General features: G+C 41.4%; 1 protein-coding gene across 2 annotated transcripts; it reads left to right on the forward strand.

The window, feature by feature from the left end:
• The first annotated feature begins 555 nt into the window (after positions 1–555).
• ILF3 (interleukin enhancer binding factor 3) lies at positions 556–20,564 on the forward strand. 2 transcript variants are annotated; one of them, XM_063449490.1, is made up of 20 exons: positions 556–728; positions 5,690–5,752; positions 5,832–6,067; positions 6,264–6,447; positions 6,749–6,896; positions 8,133–8,224; positions 8,630–8,725; positions 9,033–9,144; positions 9,225–9,322; positions 9,552–9,663; positions 9,747–9,857; positions 10,418–10,617; positions 10,726–10,860; positions 11,143–11,280; positions 12,346–12,525; positions 13,201–13,327; positions 13,448–13,510; positions 18,176–18,571; positions 18,674–18,793; positions 19,343–20,564. In XM_063449490.1, the coding sequence occupies exons 2-20, from the start codon at positions 5,750–5,752 to the stop codon at positions 19,480–19,482; spliced, it is 2,691 nt and encodes an 896-aa protein (XP_063305560.1). In that variant the 5' UTR covers positions 556–728; positions 5,690–5,749; the 3' UTR covers positions 19,483–20,564. The 2 variants fall into 2 exon arrangements, with proteins under 2 accessions (XP_063305560.1, XP_063305561.1); XM_063449491.1 differs by lacking the exons at positions 18,176–18,571; positions 18,674–18,793; positions 19,343–20,564 and adding an exon at positions 14,856–15,353.
• Positions 20,565–21,195: the final 631 nt, after the last annotated feature.

Genomic DNA, 21,195 nt, shown 5'->3' on the forward strand with positions numbered 1-21,195 from the left:
CCCCAAGCCATTATAAAACTACAACTCCCATGATGCTGTGTCAGTCTCTACATCCAAGACTTTTATTTTCTGAATATTGAATCACGTTGGACCCTTAATTATTTAAATGGTTATCCACTAAAAAAATAAATAAATTGTGAATTCGACGTTAATTTAACATTTTAGGCCAAAGTAGTCGATCTGGAGACACAGATCACCGGAGAATGTTTCCAGTTCGGCTAGTTTGGTCTGAAATGTGAACCCGAAATACCGACAATTCTGCCTATCTGGAGAGACTAGCCCTGCGTGGCCCCGGTACTCCCGCTGTAACGTTGCCGGGCTCCGGCTGTGCACTCGGCGCTTTGTTTCACACGCTCTCCCCCTATCCTGCGTCTCACGTCCATTGTTCTCTCGTTGTATTTCCCCAATTCCTCCTCCTTCCTCTCAGCCGGCGACCAATCACAGCCGACCTGCGCCTCAAGCCTCGTCTTCAACCTTAATGACGAAAAACCCACCGCCGACCAATCGCAGCCGACGTGGGCGTGGCCCGCGCGGCTCACTATAAGTACCTGCGTCCCGAGGCGGCAGTCTTAACCATCTCTCTTGCCGGGCGTATTGCTGCAGTTCGCGCCGGGGGTTGTCTGCAGCCACGTGACACGTAACAGCCAATCAGCGAGCGGCCGCTCCTCCCACCCCCCCGTGTCTCATTGCGCATTGAGGCCGTTACCTCGCCGCTCGGACTCCCACCGGTAAGTCGCCATCACCAACCTCGCCGGGCCGATCCTCTCCGCCCTCACAGCTCCCCGTGTGAGGCCCGGAGCGGGGCGGCCCCCTCTCTCTCTCTGTGTCCCGGGTCGCCATGGCCGCACTGCGGCGCCATTTTATCTGCTGCCGGTCGCCATTTTGTTTACCTTGTCCTCCGCTCTCCCCTTGTTCTCCGGCCGGGCTGGCGGGCGGGCTCGGGGACCGGATCGGATTTCTATCCCCGTTCCCTCCACTCCTGGTCTCCCGCCTCCTCCTGTGCCGGCCCGGGGGCCAGAACATGGCGGCCGCCCGGGGTCTCCGTGTGAGCAGCGCACGGGCTGCTCGGGGGCCTTTGTCTAGCGGAGCACGAGATTCATGGCAGCGTATTCACTAAACGGCGAGACTTTACACCCAGTGTGGGAGCCGGTACCATGGGCCATCACATACTGTGACCATAACCACTGACATGCAGTCTATTAAAATAATATCCCCCAGCCCTGATAGGGAAATATTAACTAATATCCCCCCAGCCCCGATAGGGAAATATTAACTAATATATCCCCCCCCCAGCCCCGATAGGGAAATATTAACTAATATATCCCCCCCCCAGCCCCGATAGGGAAATATTAACTAATATATCCCCCCCCCAGCCCCGATAGGGAAATATTAACTAATATATCCCCCCCCCAGCCTCGATAGGGAAATATTAACTAATATATCCCCCCCCCAGCCTCGATAGGGAAATATTAACTAATATATCCCCCCCCCAGCCCCGATAGGGAAATATTAACTAATATCTCCCCCCCAGCCCCGATAGGGAAATATTAACTAATATATCCCCCCCCAGCCCCGATAGGGAAATATTAACTAATATATCCCCCCCAGCCCCGATAGGGAAATATTAACTAATATATCCCCCCCCCAGCCCCGATAGGGAAATATTAACTAATATATCCAGCCCCGATAGGGAAATATTAACTAATATATTCCCCCCCCCAGCCCCGATAGGGAAATATTAACTAATATATTCCCCCCCCCAGCCCCGATAGGGAAATATTAACTAATATATTCCCCCCCCCAGCCCCGATAGGGAAATATTAACTAATATATTCCCCCCCCCAGCCCCGATAGGGAAATATTAACTAATATATTCCCCCCCCCAGCCCCGATAGGGAAATATTAACTAATATATTCCCCCCCCCCCCAGCCCCGATAGGGAAATATTAACTAATATATTCCCCCCCCCCCAGCCCCGATAGGGAAATATTAACTAATATATCCCCCCCCAGCCCCGATAGGGAAATATTAACTAATATATCCCCCCCAGCCCCGATAGGGAAATATTAACTAATATATCCCCCCCCCAGCCCCGATAGGGAAATATTAACTAATATATCCCCCCCCCAGCCCCGATAGGGAAATATTAACTAATATATCCCCCCCCCAGCCCCGATAGGGAAATATTAACTAATATATCCCCCCCCCAGCCCCGATAGGGAAATATTAACTAATATATCCCCCCCCAGCCCCGATAGGGAAATATTAACTAATATATCCCCCCCCCAGCCCCGATAGGGAAATATTAACTAATATATCCCCCCCCCAGCCCCGATAGGGAAATATTAACTAATATATCCCCCCCCCCAGCCCCGATAGGGAAATATTAACTAATATATCCCCCCCCCCAGCCCCGATAGGGAAATATTAACTAATATATCCCCCCCCCCCCAGCCCCGATAGGGAAATATTAACTAATATATCCCCCCCCCCAGCCCCGATAGGGAAATATTAACTAATATATCCCCCCCCCCAGCCCCGATAGGGAAATATTAACTAATATATCCCCCCCCCAGCCCCGATAGGGAAATATTAACTAATATATCCCCCCAGCCTGATGGTCCAACTAACCTAAATATTGTATACATCTATATAATGAATATCCCAGTTTGTTTTGTTAAACTGCTTTTAATCTTACATTCAAAGTATGTTGAATATCTCCTCCTTATGGCAACAAAACCTGATGTGTAGTAAGTGATTAGGTTATAGAGTGAGTGTATATCCTCTATTTATCAGTCTCCCCAATCACCAAGCAAAAAGGATTTTGGCAACCCCTCAACTTGCATTCACATTGAGATCAATTACTGTACTTGGTTTTCCTAAAGTGTTGGGATAGCTTCTGGTGTTACGTTCCCTCCATTTTCACAGCTTTCATTGATTCTCTATCTCACATTTGTAGCCAATGTCTGGTATAAACTGGAATAAAATCCAAGTGAAGTAAATGTAAAGTCTTGGGTTTGCCCACCTGCTGCATGAAGTGGCTGAGACATCAAATTAATTTTGGGGTCCACGTGTTTTTTCGAGCACTGTGTATTACTATGGACTTTGCTGATATGGAGGTTCATTGTGTGTAGTAGTAAATGCTGTATACAGTAGACTTCTTAACATGTGGTTGAAGATTGTGTAATGTGTGGCAACTTTATCGACCGGTTTATTCAACTCAAGGAATGAATGAAGCTACTCACATTGTTAGATGTTACTGCATGTGTTGTATGAAATACTTCACTAGCATTACTCATTGTGTGTGTAAGAACTCTTCCAGTTTTACATTATAGTTGGGTCTAGCATGTTCTTGTATATTACTTTGTGGTAACACTGTAGGCAACTTTTATTTATCTACAATCTATATTATAAACAAATGTTTGTTTGTTTTTTCCCCACACGGTTTCCTCCGTGGGAAGGTGCAAGTGTGCCATTCCCTTGTAACTTGTGTCCCTCCTGCTAGAATGTTCTTATTTTGTTCTAAAAAACCTTTGTAGAAATGACTTTTTTTTGAATTGCAAGTTCAGGTGAATGTAGATCATGTCATTTGTTGTAGTAGCCCTGAAAAGGTTACTGGTGCGCTACACTTGATCTGTGGTTCGCAAATTAGTCTTCAAGGCAGGCTTTTTAAAAAAAATCTTCTTTTATTTTGCATGCTCATTGGATTAATTGGGGAAATGCTCAAATCACCCATTGTTGGTGTGCCTTGAGGAGTAGATTTGGGAAAAATAAACCTACACCACTTTTTAAACAAGGGTGTATATAATCTTAAATGAGTTTTACTAGTACGTACTTTCTATTTAAACAGAAATGTTTTCTTAACAGAATTGTGATGGATTAATATGTTAAAATAGAGGAAGATGTATTTTAAGGCTATAGTTCATGAGGAAGCGATTTATGCAATACAGTAAAGTGTCATAGTGCTTGGAGTAACGCTTGAAATTCACATGCTCTATGACCACTTCAGTGATTTGAAGTGGTCATGGTGGTTGGAGGCTGCATGTTCAGCATTTTAATATAATTATATTGCTACCTCCGATGGCATAAAGTACTCCAAGCTTGCTAAAGCCAATCATTCACTTGGGGGTGGGTCTTTCATTGGCAATTAGCTGACTTTCTTTCAATGAATGACTTGTGTTCTGTAGTGGTAATTGTACTTAAGGTCTTTCTTTAAAACCACGTAAAGGTGCAGTTATGTTTTTAGGGGCTTTATAAGTCAATTTGTTGCTTTCTGGAGCCATGCTTTCTCATAACGGTTAAATTAATTACTTGGAATTGTTGGACTAACTGAATACAAAGTTCGTAGGTCTCCTTCCAACCCCCCCTTCTAAAAAGGACACATGTAGCAGTCAGAAAGAATTCTGTAAGCAGCATAACCACTACCACTCATGGCTTTTAAAAAAACAAAACAAAAACTAGATTATGCACAATCAACATTTTTTAGACAAAGTTTATAAAAAAAATGTTTTTGGTTTAGCATGCTGGAGTGTTTTAGTGGTACCAGAGAGCGCCAAAACTAGAACCTGCTGCAGTTAGGTTAGCCAACAGCTTTCATTGAAGCTCTGTGTTGGCATATAATTGCTAAATAAATTGGCACCTTTATCAAACGATAAACAATCAAAGTAGATATATTCTCATTCACAAGGATATAACAAAATTGCTTATGCAGTTTATTATGACTGTATGAAGTCTTGTATTTGTGTGGATGAAGCGGTCTGTGACTTGGTCTGTTAGTACCAGGCTTAATTAAGTTTTGGACTTCTGGTATCTGAAGTGGCCGTTCCTGTGCCTTTGCATTGATGGAAGAGATTGTCTTTTACAAATACATTGTTGCTATATAGCGGACCTCTTGTAGCTCAGCTTTTAACGAGGTCTCAAGGTTGCTACATTATGTTTTGAAAAATAATTTTTGATCAGATTGAATGAGGAACAAATACTGGCTTTATTTTTGCAGCTATAATTAGTGGTTAATACATTATGTGCATTTCTGCCACCTTTCATTGTTGTAATTCTTTGTAACTTTGATCTGTTAAATTAACAAACTAAATAGTGACACTTGGTGTTAATGGGACAATCTTGGTTCCATAATTAATTAGGGCATGTCCTGAGTGTGGCTGGAAGTATGTGGTAGCCTGAGGGTAGGCAACTAGAGTTGGCCAAAATAATCTGGTGTAGATATTATGTGGCACCATGCAGCTTAGTTAATGCTTTTGTATCTTTTGTCAAGATCATCTTTGTGGCCTATTTGCTAAAATCTGAGAAATTCGACTGTGCTACAGGTACAGCTTGGCTGTTACTTGAATTTTTAGAATTTGGTTTTTAACTTGCTTTCATTTTGGAGTTTAGTGAATTAACTTCTTTCTGTAACATTCTGCACAGTGCTTTTTCTTTCAAGTATCTGTTACTGACCCTTAATTCTCAAGGTCCAACCCAGTCAGATTTAAAAACTTCCCAGGTTTGTTTGACTTCTGATACAGGCAAGACCTGGGTTGGAAACTACTGATTGACATAGATATATTTTTTTATTTTATTTTTTTAAACGTCCAGCAATGACCGTGGCTGAACTAGTAAAATCAATTTGTGACTTTTGCCAAGCTAGCTTACTGGTATGTCTGTTTACAGAAATGTTTTTTTGCCTCTTTTGCAGTTACCGTTTTCAGCGAGTGAACAACTTCGCCCATAAGTTTCACAGACACTTCTTGCAACAATGGTAAGAATCTGTACATTAGATACCACAACAATTGCCACGTTTTATGAAAGGTGCTAAAATTTCGTTCTTACCCTCACAGCGTCCCATGCGCATCTTCGTAAATGATGACCGCCATGTGATGGCTAAGCACTCCATGGTGTATCCAACTCAAGAGGAACTTGAAGCTGTTCAGAACATGGTGTCCCACACAGAGAGGGCGCTCAAAGCTGTATCTGACTGGATTGATCAACAGGAGAAGGTTCAAGTTGGCGCAGAAGCTGTACTACCAGAAGAGGATGTGGTTATTGAGGATTCAACAGATGATACCAAGGACAGGTAAAGACTGATTGTCAAGCATTACCTTTGTTTTGTGCAGGTTTTCTGTTGGCTCTGTACGATCCTAGGTTCTGGCACACAATTTAACAACAATTACAATGTGTAGTTATGCAGAAAAACAGTTCTATTCTCTGTAGCCATCCTCCAATTTGCAGTAATGTAATTATTCTCTCCCCCCCCCCCCTTTTTTTTAAAGCACTGAAATTAAACCCGGTGAGAACCCAACCAGGACACTCCGTGGTGTGATGAGAGTTGGCCTTGTTGCAAAAGGACTTCTTCTCAAAGGGGACTTGGATTTGGAGCTTGTCCTGCTGTGTAAGGATAAACCCACAATCTCTCTTCTGAAGAAAGTGGCTGAAAACCTGGTTGTCCAGTTTGCGGTACGTTCATATCGAGCAAAGTGATCACTCTAAAACGTACGAACAGCAAAGTATGTGGATTTTTGGTTTAGGAAAGTCCACTCTTATATTTTCTCAATTTTTGTTCTCACACTTCTAAAGTGGGGAGAAGAAACTTAAATTTTCTCCCCTTGCCATACTTGTCCAATGAAGTATTTACTTGTATTAGCTGAATAGATCTACACAAGTGAGTAGGGGTATGTTCTTTGTAGGCTTGTTACATCTACAACCCTGTATTTTTAATCCTGTTAATTTGTATCTTCTCATGTTTTCTTCTCAACAGTCTGTTTCTGAAGAGAAGTACGAAGTGATCCAGAATGTCAGAGAAGCTAGTATAGTAATCCAAAACACTAAGGAACCTACCCTAACCCTCAACATCCGCCTCACCTCCCCACTTGTTCGAGAGGCAGCTGAGAAGATGAATTCTGGAGGTATGAAAGAAAGAAAATGGACTGCTAACTTAAAAACAAACACCTTTCATCCATTTCTCACTCCTTGGAATTTGTCCTGGCATTCAGTTTACTTACCAGTGTCTTATGAAGGATCAGAACTGTAGTCTAGCCACACTTAATGCTGTAATACCTACCTTTTGGGCCGGCTGTTGCTAATCTTATAACCCAGTGGTCCCTTTCTGTGGTTATTACAGTTGACTCTATACAGCACCAGAGAGGCATGTGGCTTCTGTTTAGAGGACTCGCAGGCCCCTCTGGTGATTGTATACAGTTGTCAATGTGTTTTTGCATGTATTCTGTATCTTTTGTCGTGTGTGTTGCCGCAAGAATGACTGACACAACACTTTAATAGGGGTCAGCCAGTATTTTTGCGTTCCTGGAGCCGATATGCAGAGTTTTGGATAAAGTTAAGCTCCATCCTTGGATGTTGGCACAAGTTTTCACTTCCAGTTTGGTTTCTAGCATTTCCCTCAAATTGGCTAGCCTTCTCTAAAACCCTGGTTGTCAGACATAATCTTGCTGCAGCACAAACGTCATCCTGAATTGTTATTGCTTCTATGAATATAATGCAATATGGTTCTGACCTCTGATCTCGTATCAAGACTTCTAGTTTGTCGATTTTTAGGGACGCTGGACCTTTGACCAACAGGACTCTCTCTGTCATGGGCTGTGGCCAGGGCAGTCGAGCTGGGAGGGAGGGTTTGCTTATTATACTGCAGCTAGCAGATGAGTGACCTTTTTTGTTTTCTTGCTAGACTCTGCTCTTTAAAGCCGCAGTCTGTCAGTTGTCTGATGCCAGGATATTGTCTGTCTGTAATCTGTGTACAAATTGTATTGCTGTAATACTCCTCACTAAATTGTCTTATAAACTGTTCAGTGACCAGAGGGTGCGTATTGATAAGGGCATCTCAAGGTAACTTGATATGGGCAGACTGCTGCTTTATTGCTTCTGATAGGTCAGTGTAGCTGTTATGTAGGACAGGGCATAATCACCTTATGTTTAGGTGGGTTTTTTTTATTTGAATGGGGTTTTTGTTGCGCATGGGAGTCTTGTTAGGGAATTCCCTCTATTCCCCCAACAGCATAGGTCAAGTAGTAAGAGTATTTAGCTATTGTCGGAGAGCCCCACTGCCCTCTGGAAGCTGCCTCATCCCCTGTCCACCTGACAGACACCCCCTTGGTCAAACCGTGCCTTGTCTTCTTATCCATGAATAGAAACGATATCAGTCAGCGATCCTCCGGACGTTCTGGACAGGCTCAAATGCCTTGCTGCATTGGCGTCACTCCGACACGCCAAGTGGTTCCAGGTTTGCATTTTATTATTTCTGTCTTAAAGTAGTAAACGCATTTTTTATTTTTATTTTACTTAAACTCTAAGTCACATGTTAAACTTTAAATATTTACAAAAACACCAGAGCAGTATCTGTGATGAGCTTGGCACCTGTCACACTACAGGCCGCTGGGTGAGCACACAGTGGAGGTACACCTTTCACAAGGGAACGTAATGCCTTGCGCATAGTTGCTGCTTTGTTTTAAGAGTAATTTTAATTTTTATTTCTACACTAATTGCTAACTTAACATACATAAGGCTTATCCTTAATCATAGATTACTTTTTACCCTTGACAAAGTAGCACTGCAAAACGTTTTTATTTTCTTTTCCTGCTTGTGTGAGTGTAGCTTTGAATGCTGACCTGTGTTCTCGTTGTCTCAGGCTAGGGCAAATGGACTTAAATCTTGTGTGGTAGTCATCCGTGTGCTCCGGGATCTTTGCACGCGTGTGCCTACTTGGGAGCCGCTTCGTGGATGGGTAAGCCTCTCCTATGATTTTTCTTTTTTTTTTTTTCACAAAACTATGCACATTTGTCAAATTAATCTGCACCAAAGCTACATCCTGTAGTTATCGTATCCACCTATTTTTCATATCCGGAGTCTCTAGATTTGTATAGCCAGCATACCACTTATTTTCCCTTTCCATTATTTTATTGTTGGGAATACAGGTGCACCAGTCTAGCTGTCGTGGTTTTTTTTTTTTGAATCACTGCTGTCCTATAAACTCTGGTTGAGTAACTTGTGTGGGTTTTAACTTTTTTTTTTTTTTTTTTTTTTTTTTTTAGCCTCTAGAGCTTTTATGTGAAAAGGCCATTGGAACAGCAAACAGGCCAATGGGTGCAGGGGAGGCTCTCAGAAGAGTTCTTGAATGTCTTAGTTCTGGAATACTTATGCCAGGTCAGTTTGACTCTTTATTTTCTGTAGTATGTTTAACATAATTTTGGTTGGCACAACCTAACTTTTCGCTCTACTTCCAGATGGCCCTGGACTCTATGACCCATGTGAAAAGGAAGCCACTGATGCTCTTGAGCATCTTGAAAGACAGCAACGGGAAGACATTACACAGAGTGCACAGGTGACTTGCTGACCTTTTTAACATTTTCTTATTGTCTTTTGAATGACACCACCAAGTGGCAGTCATTTATTGGAAATCTCCACTTGGAAGCTTAATGGCCTAGATTAATAGAATACATTTGGAAGTGAATATTGCAATATGTTAATGCTTTGTTTAAGGCTTTTATGAGCTCTTGCAGTAAACATATAGGTTGGCATAATGAATCTTATTCCTTGTTTGACTGTTGCAGCATGCACTGAGACTGGCTGCATTTGGACAGTTGCACAAAGTTTTGGGAATGGACCCTCTGCCTTCAAAGTTGCCAAAGAAACCGAAAATTGAAAATCCAATTGACTACACTGGTAGGTCATGAATCTGGAAGCTTAAAAGTGTTACCAGTATTACACATACTGTTATCTAATTCTAGGTTTTTTCCTCCCCTCAGTCCAAATTCCTCCCAGTACAACATATGCAATGCCGCCACTAAAGCGCCCAATTGAGGAGGACGGAGAAGACAAATCGCCAAGTAAGAAGAAAAAGAAGATTCAAAAGAAAGGTATTTAAGGATGGGAGAGACTCAGGCAGGGTACACTGTATAGTGAAACTCCTTGTACATAGCTGTAGTTTTCAAATAAAGCTATGTTACTGCTTCATATACAAAGTGGTGTCCCTCTCTGAAAATTTCTCTAGCTTGCGCTTACAGTAATAGACCTTGCAGCAGTGATGTCAGAATAGCCCTACAATCTGCTGACTTTCATGCACTGGGAATGACTGCTCCTTATTTTGTAACCTCTTGGAGAACTTGTGTATACATATATTCCTTCAGTAGGAGGTTAGTTTGTGTATGATTACATGACAGTTTAAGTTGCTGCAATTTATTGGTTTGCAGCATGTGTATTCTGAGTGGGTAGAAGGTGCCATTCAGTCCTTCTGGAAATGTCTCTGAGAATAAAACTTGTAGATTGGAGACATTACTTTTTTTTTTTAGTGGGTATTCCGCAGTTATTGCCCTTTGTAAAGAATTGATGTGATCTTTAAAACTTGATTTGGGAGCCTTGTGTTCATTTTATGCAGATGCTTTTGTACGGTTTTTGATTAAAACTGATTTTCTTACAGATGAGAAGAGCGAGCCTCCCCAAGCAATGAATGCTCTCATGAGATTAAACCAGCTAAAACCAGGTCTCCAGTACAAACTTGTATCCCAGACAGGACCCGTACACGCACCTATATTTACAATGTCTGTAGAAGTGGATGATAAAACATATGAAGCCTTTGGACCATCAAAGAAAACTGCTAAGCTTCATGTTGCTGTCAAGGTAACTGTCATCTCCCCCCACACCTCCATGTATTTACACAAGACCAGAATGGTACTCTTCATGAGACTGTTCATCGTGCACTATATGATGTGTTTATTTTTAATGTAGGTATTACAAGACATGGGACTTCCAACCGGAATGGAAGAAAAGGAGGAACCTGCAGAGGAGGTAGAACAGAAGCCAGTAGTTGAAACTCCAGCACAGCAAACCGACTCTACACCATCAGAGTCAGCAGATGCTGAGGTATGTCATGCGTTCCTTATTTAGTCCCAGATGTTTCCATGTATTGCTTCTTGTTGAAATCTTTAATGTGTTTTACTATAGGAAACTGATTATCTAAACGGAGTGCTGAGAATTATTGGAAAATTTTGAAAGCCGTATAGACTAGTTCCTATTTCCTCTCATGTAAAAAAATCTGTTTAGATTTTAGTATTATACAGAACCCTTTGTCCCATGTTTCAGCAACTCTAGGCTTGAATCTGATTTTTAGCCACTTGGATTAATCTTTTAACCCGTTCATGCTAGGGTTCAAAGCAGCAAGGTCCTATTCTAACAAAGCATGGAAAGAATCCAGTCATGGAGTTAAATGAGAAGAGGCGTGGCTTGAAATATGAACTGATCTCAGAAACTGGTGGCAGCCATGACAAGAGATTTGTGATGGAGGTAAGGTTTCTTTTGCACTTCACAGTAATACAACTTTAGGGACCCCCAGCTGGCAGAATGCACATAATCCTGCCAATCTTATTGGTTATTCACTAACCATGTAAATGAATACAATCTTCTAAATGCCACACTTGGCTGCTCTCTTGCAAGCCAGTATGTCAATATAGCTACTTACATTTTTTGTATATGGCTTGTGACGGACTGCCTGGCACCCCGACTGGGTGCCTCTGCCAATCGATGCTTCCTAGTGTTAAGAGTACTCCAAGCACTTCACCAGACACAATAGCCACAATGAACCCTGCAGCCATTGTTACAGCTTGGTTGGGGTCTGGCTGTCCACCCACTCTGGACCCAAGACCAGGATCCAGCTTCCAGTGGGGTAGACTCCTCCCAATCCAGAGGGTAAAGCAGGCTGCTCTTACAAGAGCTAGTGATTATAATCCAAGGGAGTCCAGTGCTAAAGCAATCCCCAGAGTGAATATAGCTGTCCCCTCCACACATGAGACAAGGCTCTGAGGGTGAAGAGGATTTTTTTTTTAATGGCAGCCACAACTGGCCTTATGTGCAAATCCCCGAACAAAGTGTCTTCCATAACACATGCCAGGGGCATTCCCCATTGGAACTGAGAGGGGACTGTGACAAAGTACACACTGTAATTACATTGGCTCTCAGGTTCAGGACACTCCCACACAACAAGATAATCCCTCCCTTGTGCCTGAGAGATAATTGAGTCTAGAACTGTACTAAACTGTCTCCAGGCACCAAGCATTTATTATAACCCAAAAGTAGCCTAAAACACATGGAAACCCCACAAATATATCCCCTTATCTGCGGGACACACATCCAAAAATCACCCAGATCGGGTTATGGGGTCGGGATTTCCATGGAAGTCATATGGACAGCCTTTAAAGTGCATTGAGCAAGGTATATTGCAGGCCACTCAAAGAGCCAGTGACTAGGTTCAGTTAGTCACATGGCTTACTTGTAAGGCCTAATCTATGTGACCGTATCTTTCTAGCCATGTACTGTTCAAAAATCGTCCTGAAATGTAACCTCATGTTCCAGGTTGAAGTTGACAACCAAAAGTTCCAGGGTTCTGGTTCAAACAAGAAGGTTGCTAAGGCTTATGCTGCTCTTGCTGCACTAGAAAAACTTTTCCCAGACTACAATACATACACAGAGGCACCCAAAAAGAAGAGGCCCCCCATGATGCCCAGGGGTGGTGGGCCAAAGTTTCCAGGAAAGGTAAGGAACCAATAACATTACAGGGTAATATTTAAAGTACCAGTACACGAATGGTGACTTGTGTCTGCTTTTTTGTGTGAAGTGCCAAGTATACTAGATGCAATTTGGGTGCTTTTATTTATTTTTATTGTATCCATGTAATTGGCTGTAACAACCTTCCTTGACTCCTTTGCCTTGCTTTTCTTTGATTCTCAGTTATTTTAAAGGAACTGTGTATTGCTAGGAATACAAAGCTGGCAAGCGAAGGAATTCTAGTGGCAATGTGGTAGACTAAAGGCAGTCTTAACCCTGCTATGTAAACACGGCAGTTTCTCTAAAACTGCAATGTTTTAACTTGACAGGGACACTTGAACCCAGACCAATGAAAGTATGTGGTCTGGGTGCCTAGTGTCCCTCTTACCTGGACACAATTGATCCTGTGAGTGAACACTACTGGTTGCTCTGTTACTAGCTTCTGAGATCTGTCCATTGTATCGCAGTTGTCAGTTGAGTTTCGCAATGGCTACTGATCTTGTGAAGCATGACAGACTGGGATTAACAGACATTTGCTAACAGATGCTATACGAAAGACAAGCTGACAGACTAGCCTTTAGAAAATCTCTTCTAGAAAGCATACTGAAATCAGAGAAACCATTGGAATAGTACTAACTCTTTACACTGTTTCTTCTCCTGCAGCACAACCAGGGATTTGGGATGATGTACAATGAAGTTCCACCACCTCAGGCAATGCGTGGACGTGGTAGGGGTGGAATGAATAGAGGTAGAGGGCGTGGACGTGGTTTTGGAGGTTACATGAATTCAGGTAAAGCATTGGATTGTAATTTTCACAACACTTGTGGATAAGTTGGCTCTGCTGCTTTTGACACTTTGTGACCTAAAAATTTTTTTGTCTGCTTTATTTAATCTGGTTTCTGATTAACAGGTGGATACGGTGGTGGCTACGGTGGAAACTACAACTATCAAAATTCTGCTACAGCTGGATACAGTGAGTGATCACTTCAGAAACTTTCACCACCTGCAGATAATTGAGCATTTTTCTGTTGACCTCTAGTGCTTCTGTTAAAATCTAGCTTCTGTGAAAGTGCTACTGTCTAATGAGCATACATCGGACAGCTACCTCTTATCAAGGGGCTTGGTTTAGGCCTCAAATTTAGTTTATATGAATGTAATGTAAATGTAGCCATTATAATTTTAAACATATCTTCCATCTGCCCCAGCCAACAATCTTCAGCTATGGAAAAGTGCAGTTGTCACTTTTTTGCACACATACTTAATGCGGTAGAACAGGGATTGGGAGGAAGAACTATGCCAATCTTTGCCACATGTCTGCAAAAAGCAACCACATCGGAGGTGCCTGTGCTCCCCTTTAACCTGTCCTAGTTCTTCTACAATATACACCGACCAACTAGACATGCTGTCAAAGTCCCTCACCTGTGTAAAATATTAATTTGTCCCCCCTTTTTTTTTTCAACCTGAGGAGCCCACTCATGGACAATGTAGAATCTGTTTTAGACCTTGGATATATGATCTAGTTCTTTACACAACTTTATTCAGACTACCCGAGAAATGGTGTCAAGCAGTTTGTACATGCTGCCCTCATGTGGCTTTTGCTGGTTTTAGTGCTTGAATGTCAGTATGAACTGCATATCTTCCTATCCACTTTCTCTACTATGGAGACAGTGTTTGCCTTCATTTTGGTAGCATTTGTGGTGTGTAGCTGCATACAGTAGAGACTTTAATCTGTTCCTCACTTTCTGGTTAGAGTACTTGTTCCTCATGTAGCAAAGTTCCAGTTTAAAGCCTTGCGCACATCTGACACATGCCTTGACTTGCTAAGCAGCCAGTGGAGTAATGAGTTTCAGTATAGATCAAATCTGTGTAAAAATACTGGAAAGCAACCACTGCATGTCAGATCTCCGCAACCTGTCCACTCGTCGCATGTCACTTGACCTCACAGGAGTAACTTATTTTAATTTTTTTTCATTGTGAGTGTTTACTTAGATGTTGGCATACCGCTTTTTTTCTGAAAGCCTTGCTCTAGTGTTTTGATGTCTTGAGACAGGATAAACATGCATTATGTATATACTTTTTTACATTTCTCTGCTTTGGTTTTACAAAGTGAGACAACATGCAACTCACATTTCCTGGTTTATACGCATCCCCCTTTGTATCCAGCTGGAGCAGCATCAACACTTTTTTTTGGGGGGTAGGGGGGGGAGACGGGAGCAGAGAAATCTAAAACTTTGTACAAAAACTGTGGCACAATGGCCCTGTTTACAAAAGAATTCTAATTCTTATTTTCTCTCTGCTGTCTCTCCCCCTTTTTGTAGGTGACTTTTTCACAGACTGCTACGGTTATCATGATTTTGCATCTGCCTAGACCATCTGTAGCGTACTGTTCCCACTCACTCAAAACCCACAAGCTCTTTACTCCAGTCTGTCTTGAACTCCAAAAAAGATGAAAGTTCTCCTGATTCTATATTTTTAATTTGCTCATCACTGAATTTTTGGACTGCTCACTTCAAGCATTCAGACTGTAGACCACGGCAGTGTATAAAACGGGGCTGTTTGAACCTTCCCATGGGACATTTTTTTAATTTTGTGCAGAAATGAACTCTTTTTGTCTGCCGTTGAAGTGTAACTTGGCCAGTTTTTTGCTCTTCGGTTTTCTGTAAATTGAAGCTGCCATATGGTTTTTTTGTGTGACTGAGGAGAAAAAGGGTTTCTAGTCACTTTTAGAGTTTTTACCGGTTTTAATATTGCAACCATTGTTTTTGTTTTCTGTTTTGGGCGTGGTCATAATGTTTTAATAAATCTTGTAAAAATGACATTGTGGAAACTTTTGTACAGATTATTTTGACAAATGTTTTTTTTTCACAATGGGCTTGCTTATAACCAATGTTCCCCCTAAGCTATGTACACCTTATTTATGATGCTGGCATTGACAAGAGTACCTCTATTCCATTGAACTGGTGTTTATATTTTTTTATTGATCATTGGACCAGGTCTGTTACATCTATATATCTATCAAAACTCCCTCTGATTGGTCTAAGGGGCATAGTCTAAAGATGTAACAATTATTGACCTATATTGTGTATGCCATGATCTCGGTTTAATCTTTGCAATGAATGATGGTATTTGCAACCGCTGGGCAGCTCCATATTACAGTAAGGCAGTAATGGATAGCCTTTTGGCATGCAGCTGTTACAGGCTTTAATAAAGTGATATCGTATAACTGCTGCCAACAATCCATCCATGCACTGCATTTCTGTACCATATTGCTGCAGGGTATACCAGTTTACTTTATGGACTGTAGGTATCAATTGGACCACTGCAAAAATTGTAAGCTAAAATCACATGTATTCTGCGCACAGCCTGCTGGATTTAGAGGGAACATGGTTTATAACCGTTAACTTTGCCCATATTTACCCCATTAGTATAGGGTTTTAGAATACCTTCACTGGCAAAGTAGAGATTGATGTAAATGTGCCAGTCTGAGGTTTTTCTGTTGAAGCCCTCAATGTTGGGACAGTTTCTCAATGTTGGTCCGCAGTCTAAACTTTGAGCCTCTATTATTTTTAAAAGCATGGCTTGATGTCATATGGCTCACTGCAATGTTGGACTTTACAAGGAAATTCTTAAGCACTGTAGCAACCTATAATCACACAGGTTAGTGTAAGGTTTAATTTTGGTGCCTTTTTATTAATGCAGATAACTAGTTATCTGCAAAAATCACTAGCTATAGGCCAACACTCCTTGATTCAGATGTTGCAGGAGAAACTGAATTCTTCAACTAAAATTACAGCTTTCTGGGTGGAGCAGCTGTAAATGTTACTATGTGCAAGATTCATAACTTTCAGTATATCAAAAAGATCTCCTTTATGAAATACTGATCAAATCTACATTGAGACTTCAATGCAGTCCTAAGGTTGACAAAACGTTCTGTCATCAACTTTTGTCCAATGTCAATAGCTGTCATAAGTGATGGCTGTCCGATTCAGCCGTCGATATATGGAGGCTCGCATAGACCTCAGTGTTGTACTTACGACTCCTGGCAACTGTAGCTCCAGGATCTGAAGAGTACCTGCAAGACTAAAATGGTGGCCACGTGGGACAGATTGAGGTAAAACTTGTCCTGTGCACCCAACGAACACTGGATCCACATCTTATGTCATTTTTGGTGGTCTTTGTGCAATGGGAAGTCTCCTCAAAAGTGACAAATCTGCTTTAATGTGAGTAAGTCTATTATAGTAAAGTTCACTAAACTAAATAGAGCTGTCTGGCAGTTCCTTTTTTGGTTTGTCATGATTGGCTCAACTAAAAAAACCATGAGGGTATCCGAATTTGTTTCCAAAATGGAGTTTGCAGATCTACAGCTATAGCAGGATTGGAGACTGTTGGTCCCCCAGCTTGGGATTCAGATATGCCCCACTGTCATCCATCTCTTCTCTGCTTGCACCAGCATAATTCTTTATTGGGTATCAAGCCAAAAACAGGCAGTTATGTCTTCTGACGCCTCATTCTTCTAGGCTGAGTGCTCCTGACAAATACTCTTGGCTTACAGGCCCACTCTATTTTTAAGCTTTCAGTAACTGGTACAGACTTTCTGCATGCACCACAAAAAACAGACCACTATTTGGTTTGAAGGTCACAAATGCTCCAAATAATTGAATTCACAACAAATGGTGTTCAGCACATCAACTTATGGTGAGAAATTTCAGACGCAAATTCTCTAGTGTAAGCCTTCTCACAACCGTGGAAATAGGGAATGACTTAAATGGCACTGTGAGGACTATCCCAATAAAACTGTAAAATCTGGAATCTCAAAAGTGGATATTTGTGGGAGACCATTCCCTCCTGCAGTGCCCCTTTTTGAAGTCACCGCTGTTCAAAAACGTTATTGACAAAATATTTGAAAGTTTGCTACTCTGCAGATAAAGGTTTGTTTTGCTTTTCAAAATCTAAAGTATCTTAAGCATTTGAGTTTTCACATAATTGAACTAGTAAGATAAGGTGTTATAGTACATTTAGTGTTTTTTTTTTTAATTTTATTTGTTTATTTTTGTCTTGTTATAAGTTTTTGGGCCGAATGGCATAGCAAGCTTCTTGGGTTACTATCATATTCTAAAACTGCAGGAGTGGTTCTGGAACAGCTTTGATTTAAAAGTTGCCTTTGTCTCACAAACCTTTTTAAATGATTTGTACATACTTTTCAGAGGTTATATTTTTTTTTTGTGCTTTAATGGCTCTGCAATGCTTCATAACACTACCTGGCCTGATATGTTATGCATGATTCTCTTGGGTTATAAATAACAGTGATACTTCCCCATATTTACAATTCTGAGCGGTTTCCTGTTAGAAGGCAGAAACAGAATACACATTCTTAGATGAAGGCCTAAAACAGGTCCACTGAGAGGTGAAATTAAAACAAAGAATGCTCACATGTTTAGCTTCCACAACACATTCTCAAGCTAAAGTGTACACAAATATTAGCACTTTATTTTTAAAAAAAAATTTCTCCTGTGGTGGTCCAGTAACTTTGCACACTGAACCAACTTGGCACACTGCTACAATACTTGTACTATATTTCTATATCTTCATTGCTTGGTAGCATAGCCTTCAACACTGCATCTGCCTCTTCTGTTTCTAGGCCAGTTCTACAGTAATGGAGGGGGTTCCGGCAACCAAGGTGGGGGTGCTGGATCTGGTGGCTACAGTAACTACTATCAGGGAGAAAGCTACACACCACCCACACCACCCAAACCTTTTGTGAGCAAGAAGCCCCCACCTCAACAGCCTCCCCAACAACAGTCTGCACCTTCTCAACCGCCACCACACGTAGCTGCACAGCCTAAGCAGGCCTACAACCAAGGTTACCAGTCTCACCAAACGCAGCCACAGCAGAGTTACAACCAAGGCCAGTATGGAAACTATGGCCAAACTCAGAAGCCTAAAGGTGGCTACAATCAGACTTCTCAGACTGGTGGTGGAGGAGGTGGCTCTTACACTTATCCAAACTCCTATACAGGAGGTGCAGCTTCTACAGGTGAGCTATAAAAACCTGGTCTTGTCAATGTATTTGCGGTTTTGTTTAAATTTTCAGTTTCCTCCTCCTCTCAAATGCTAAATCTTCCTTTCTTATCCCTAGGTTATGGTGAAGGCACTGGTGGCCGTGGCGGCAGCTCATACACTGCACAGAGCTCTGGTGGTTACAATGCAGGTACACATGCCGGCTATGGTAGCACCAGCAATACCTCTTCTTACCAAGGTAATGCTATGCTTATTATCTGTGGAAGGATGGAGACTGAGATGACCTTTTCTGTGCTAGAGCCTCTAAACCAGGGGTCCTCAAACTCTGGCCCCAGATGTTGCTGAACTACAACTCCCATTATTCTTTGGCTATCGATGTAATTCAAAGAATCATGGGAGTTGTAGTTCAGCAACATCTGGAGGGGCGGAGTTTGAGGACCCCTGCTCTAAACGCAGGCTTCCACAAACTCCGGCCCTCAAGATGTTGCTGATTTACAACTCCCATGATTCTGTGAATGAAATGGATAGGCTGAGAATCTCGGGAGTTGTAGTTCAGCAACATCTGGAGGGCCGGAGTTTGGGGAAGCCTGCAGCTTAAATGCTGTCTTACATGTGTAAAACAGATGTGTTGGAAATGTGGCTCTTCCACTTTTGATAGCGTTTTGGCCTTATGCTAAACACTCTAATGGCAAATTGCAATAATCTAAACTTTATCTTTTAATACAATAACTTGAGAGAAGTGTTAAAATTAAGTCAGATTTTTTTTAATTCAAATCTTATCTTCCAGGCTACACACAGTCAAATTACAACCAAGGACCTGGACAGAACTACAGTGGTCCACCAAGCAACTTTCAGCCTCCCCAGGGTGCGACTGGAGGTGGCTATGGCAGAAACACAGATCATAATATGAGCTACCAATACAGATAAACTCTCTATTCCCAAATGCCACTACCCTCTTCCTTTTTGTCCAATCTCCCTTCAGTGAACATCTAGCTTTTGTTACCATTCTTCTGGATTTATGGCATCTACGGGAAACTAAGGGGGTTATCCCTCTTCCCCTTGTTGCAGTGCTATTGTGATTACTCGCTCCTTCATGGCAACCTCTCTGTAATTCCACTGATTTTTTTTTTTTTTTATAATCGGTTCTACCGTTGTATCTAACACCCCAGATCGCACCAGAAGGCCTCTTGTGCGTATACTGTAAGTTTGAATTGTGTATTTTTTTTTTTATTTCCTTGGTTCTCACAGCCCTGTCTTTAAGTTTGTGGTTAGGTGAGTTAATTGGGGGCTGCAGCAAGCAAATCCACTCTAGTCACAATCCCTTATTCCTTCTGTCGGGTTTAGGCCTACCTTTGTTCCCTCTCCTTCTTGCAACTTTCCAGTCCTGGTGTTTAATATGGCAGTGAAGTGACTTTTTTTGTTTAGTGTATTATGAACACTTTCTTGCAGACCAAAACTAATGTTCAGGTGATTCCATAAAAGTCTGAGCATTCTAAAGTTTGTGACTGGTATCTGCTACTGGAAGTGTTCTGTGAAATGACAGTACAGCATCTGTAACTGAGCTACAATCTGCATTGTGGGATATTGTGCATGTTGGCACATCCTTCAATTTTTCTGGCTTATTTTAATTTGTGTAAATTTTGTATTCCTTCCTGTAATCTAGATTGTTTCACGCTTTCACTGCCAAATTAAATCATGGTAAAGTTGTCCGAGCTGTTTAGTCTTTGGGAAGCAGTAAGCCTGGTCAGAGTTAAGTTGTTGCTCCACCCATTTCTTGTTTGTTAAAATAATTCTGTGAAGTGACTTAACAAGCTTTATGTATTTTAATGCGTTTAGTGTTTTTTGAATTTTTTTTCCCTTTTGGAACTTTTTTTCCTGTTTTATAAGTGAAGATTTTATTTTAAAAATTGGGATGCGTCAAAAGGGTTCTTTTTGTATGTCTCGTATCATTCAGGCAGTATCTGGAGTGAGCCGAAACATAGGCGAAATAAAATTGAAACTGAACTTCACCTGTCTGCATTGAGTGTAATCTATTATTTTTTTATTTTTTTTTAAGTTTGAGTGAAATATATCTGAACTATGTGCAAACAGACTATTAAAGTAAGATTTTAGACACCATTTACTCCCCTAAAGTAAAAAATAAAACCTATGCAAATTTGATGTGTTGGGTTCATCAAACCTGTTATATAGGCTCAAAGGAGATTTTCAACTTTCTCACATCTTTTTGCTCTTGATCCAAAAGAAGGCAAAAAACCCAACTGGGTTTTTAAAGTATTCATAGAGTTGCTGTTTATATACCCTTACAGACTCTATTGAAAGGGCTCTTGTGTTCTCAGTTTTGCAAAATGTAACGATTTGAAAGGTTATGTTTTTTTTTGTTTTTTTTTTTTAGCTCACAACTTGTCTTTCCAAACAGCCTCAGTGTGCTGGCAAGTAAACAGACAACGTTCCATATCCTCGAAGTGTTGTAGTGTTTATGGTGCCAGAATTCCCCCTGGCAGTGTCAGAACGACTTGATATGAAACAGTCCCTTCCTATGCATATATTTTATGATTTAGTGACTCTTGTATGTCAGCAATATAAATTGATTCCAGTTTGGGATGTCATTATTGCCATTTATATAGCGCCCACAGATTCCGT

Source organism: Pelobates fuscus, chromosome 3 (genome assembly GCF_036172605.1).
Source record: "Pelobates fuscus isolate aPelFus1 chromosome 3, aPelFus1.pri, whole genome shotgun sequence".
NCBI lineage: Eukaryota > Metazoa > Chordata > Amphibia > Anura > Pelobatidae > Pelobates > Pelobates fuscus.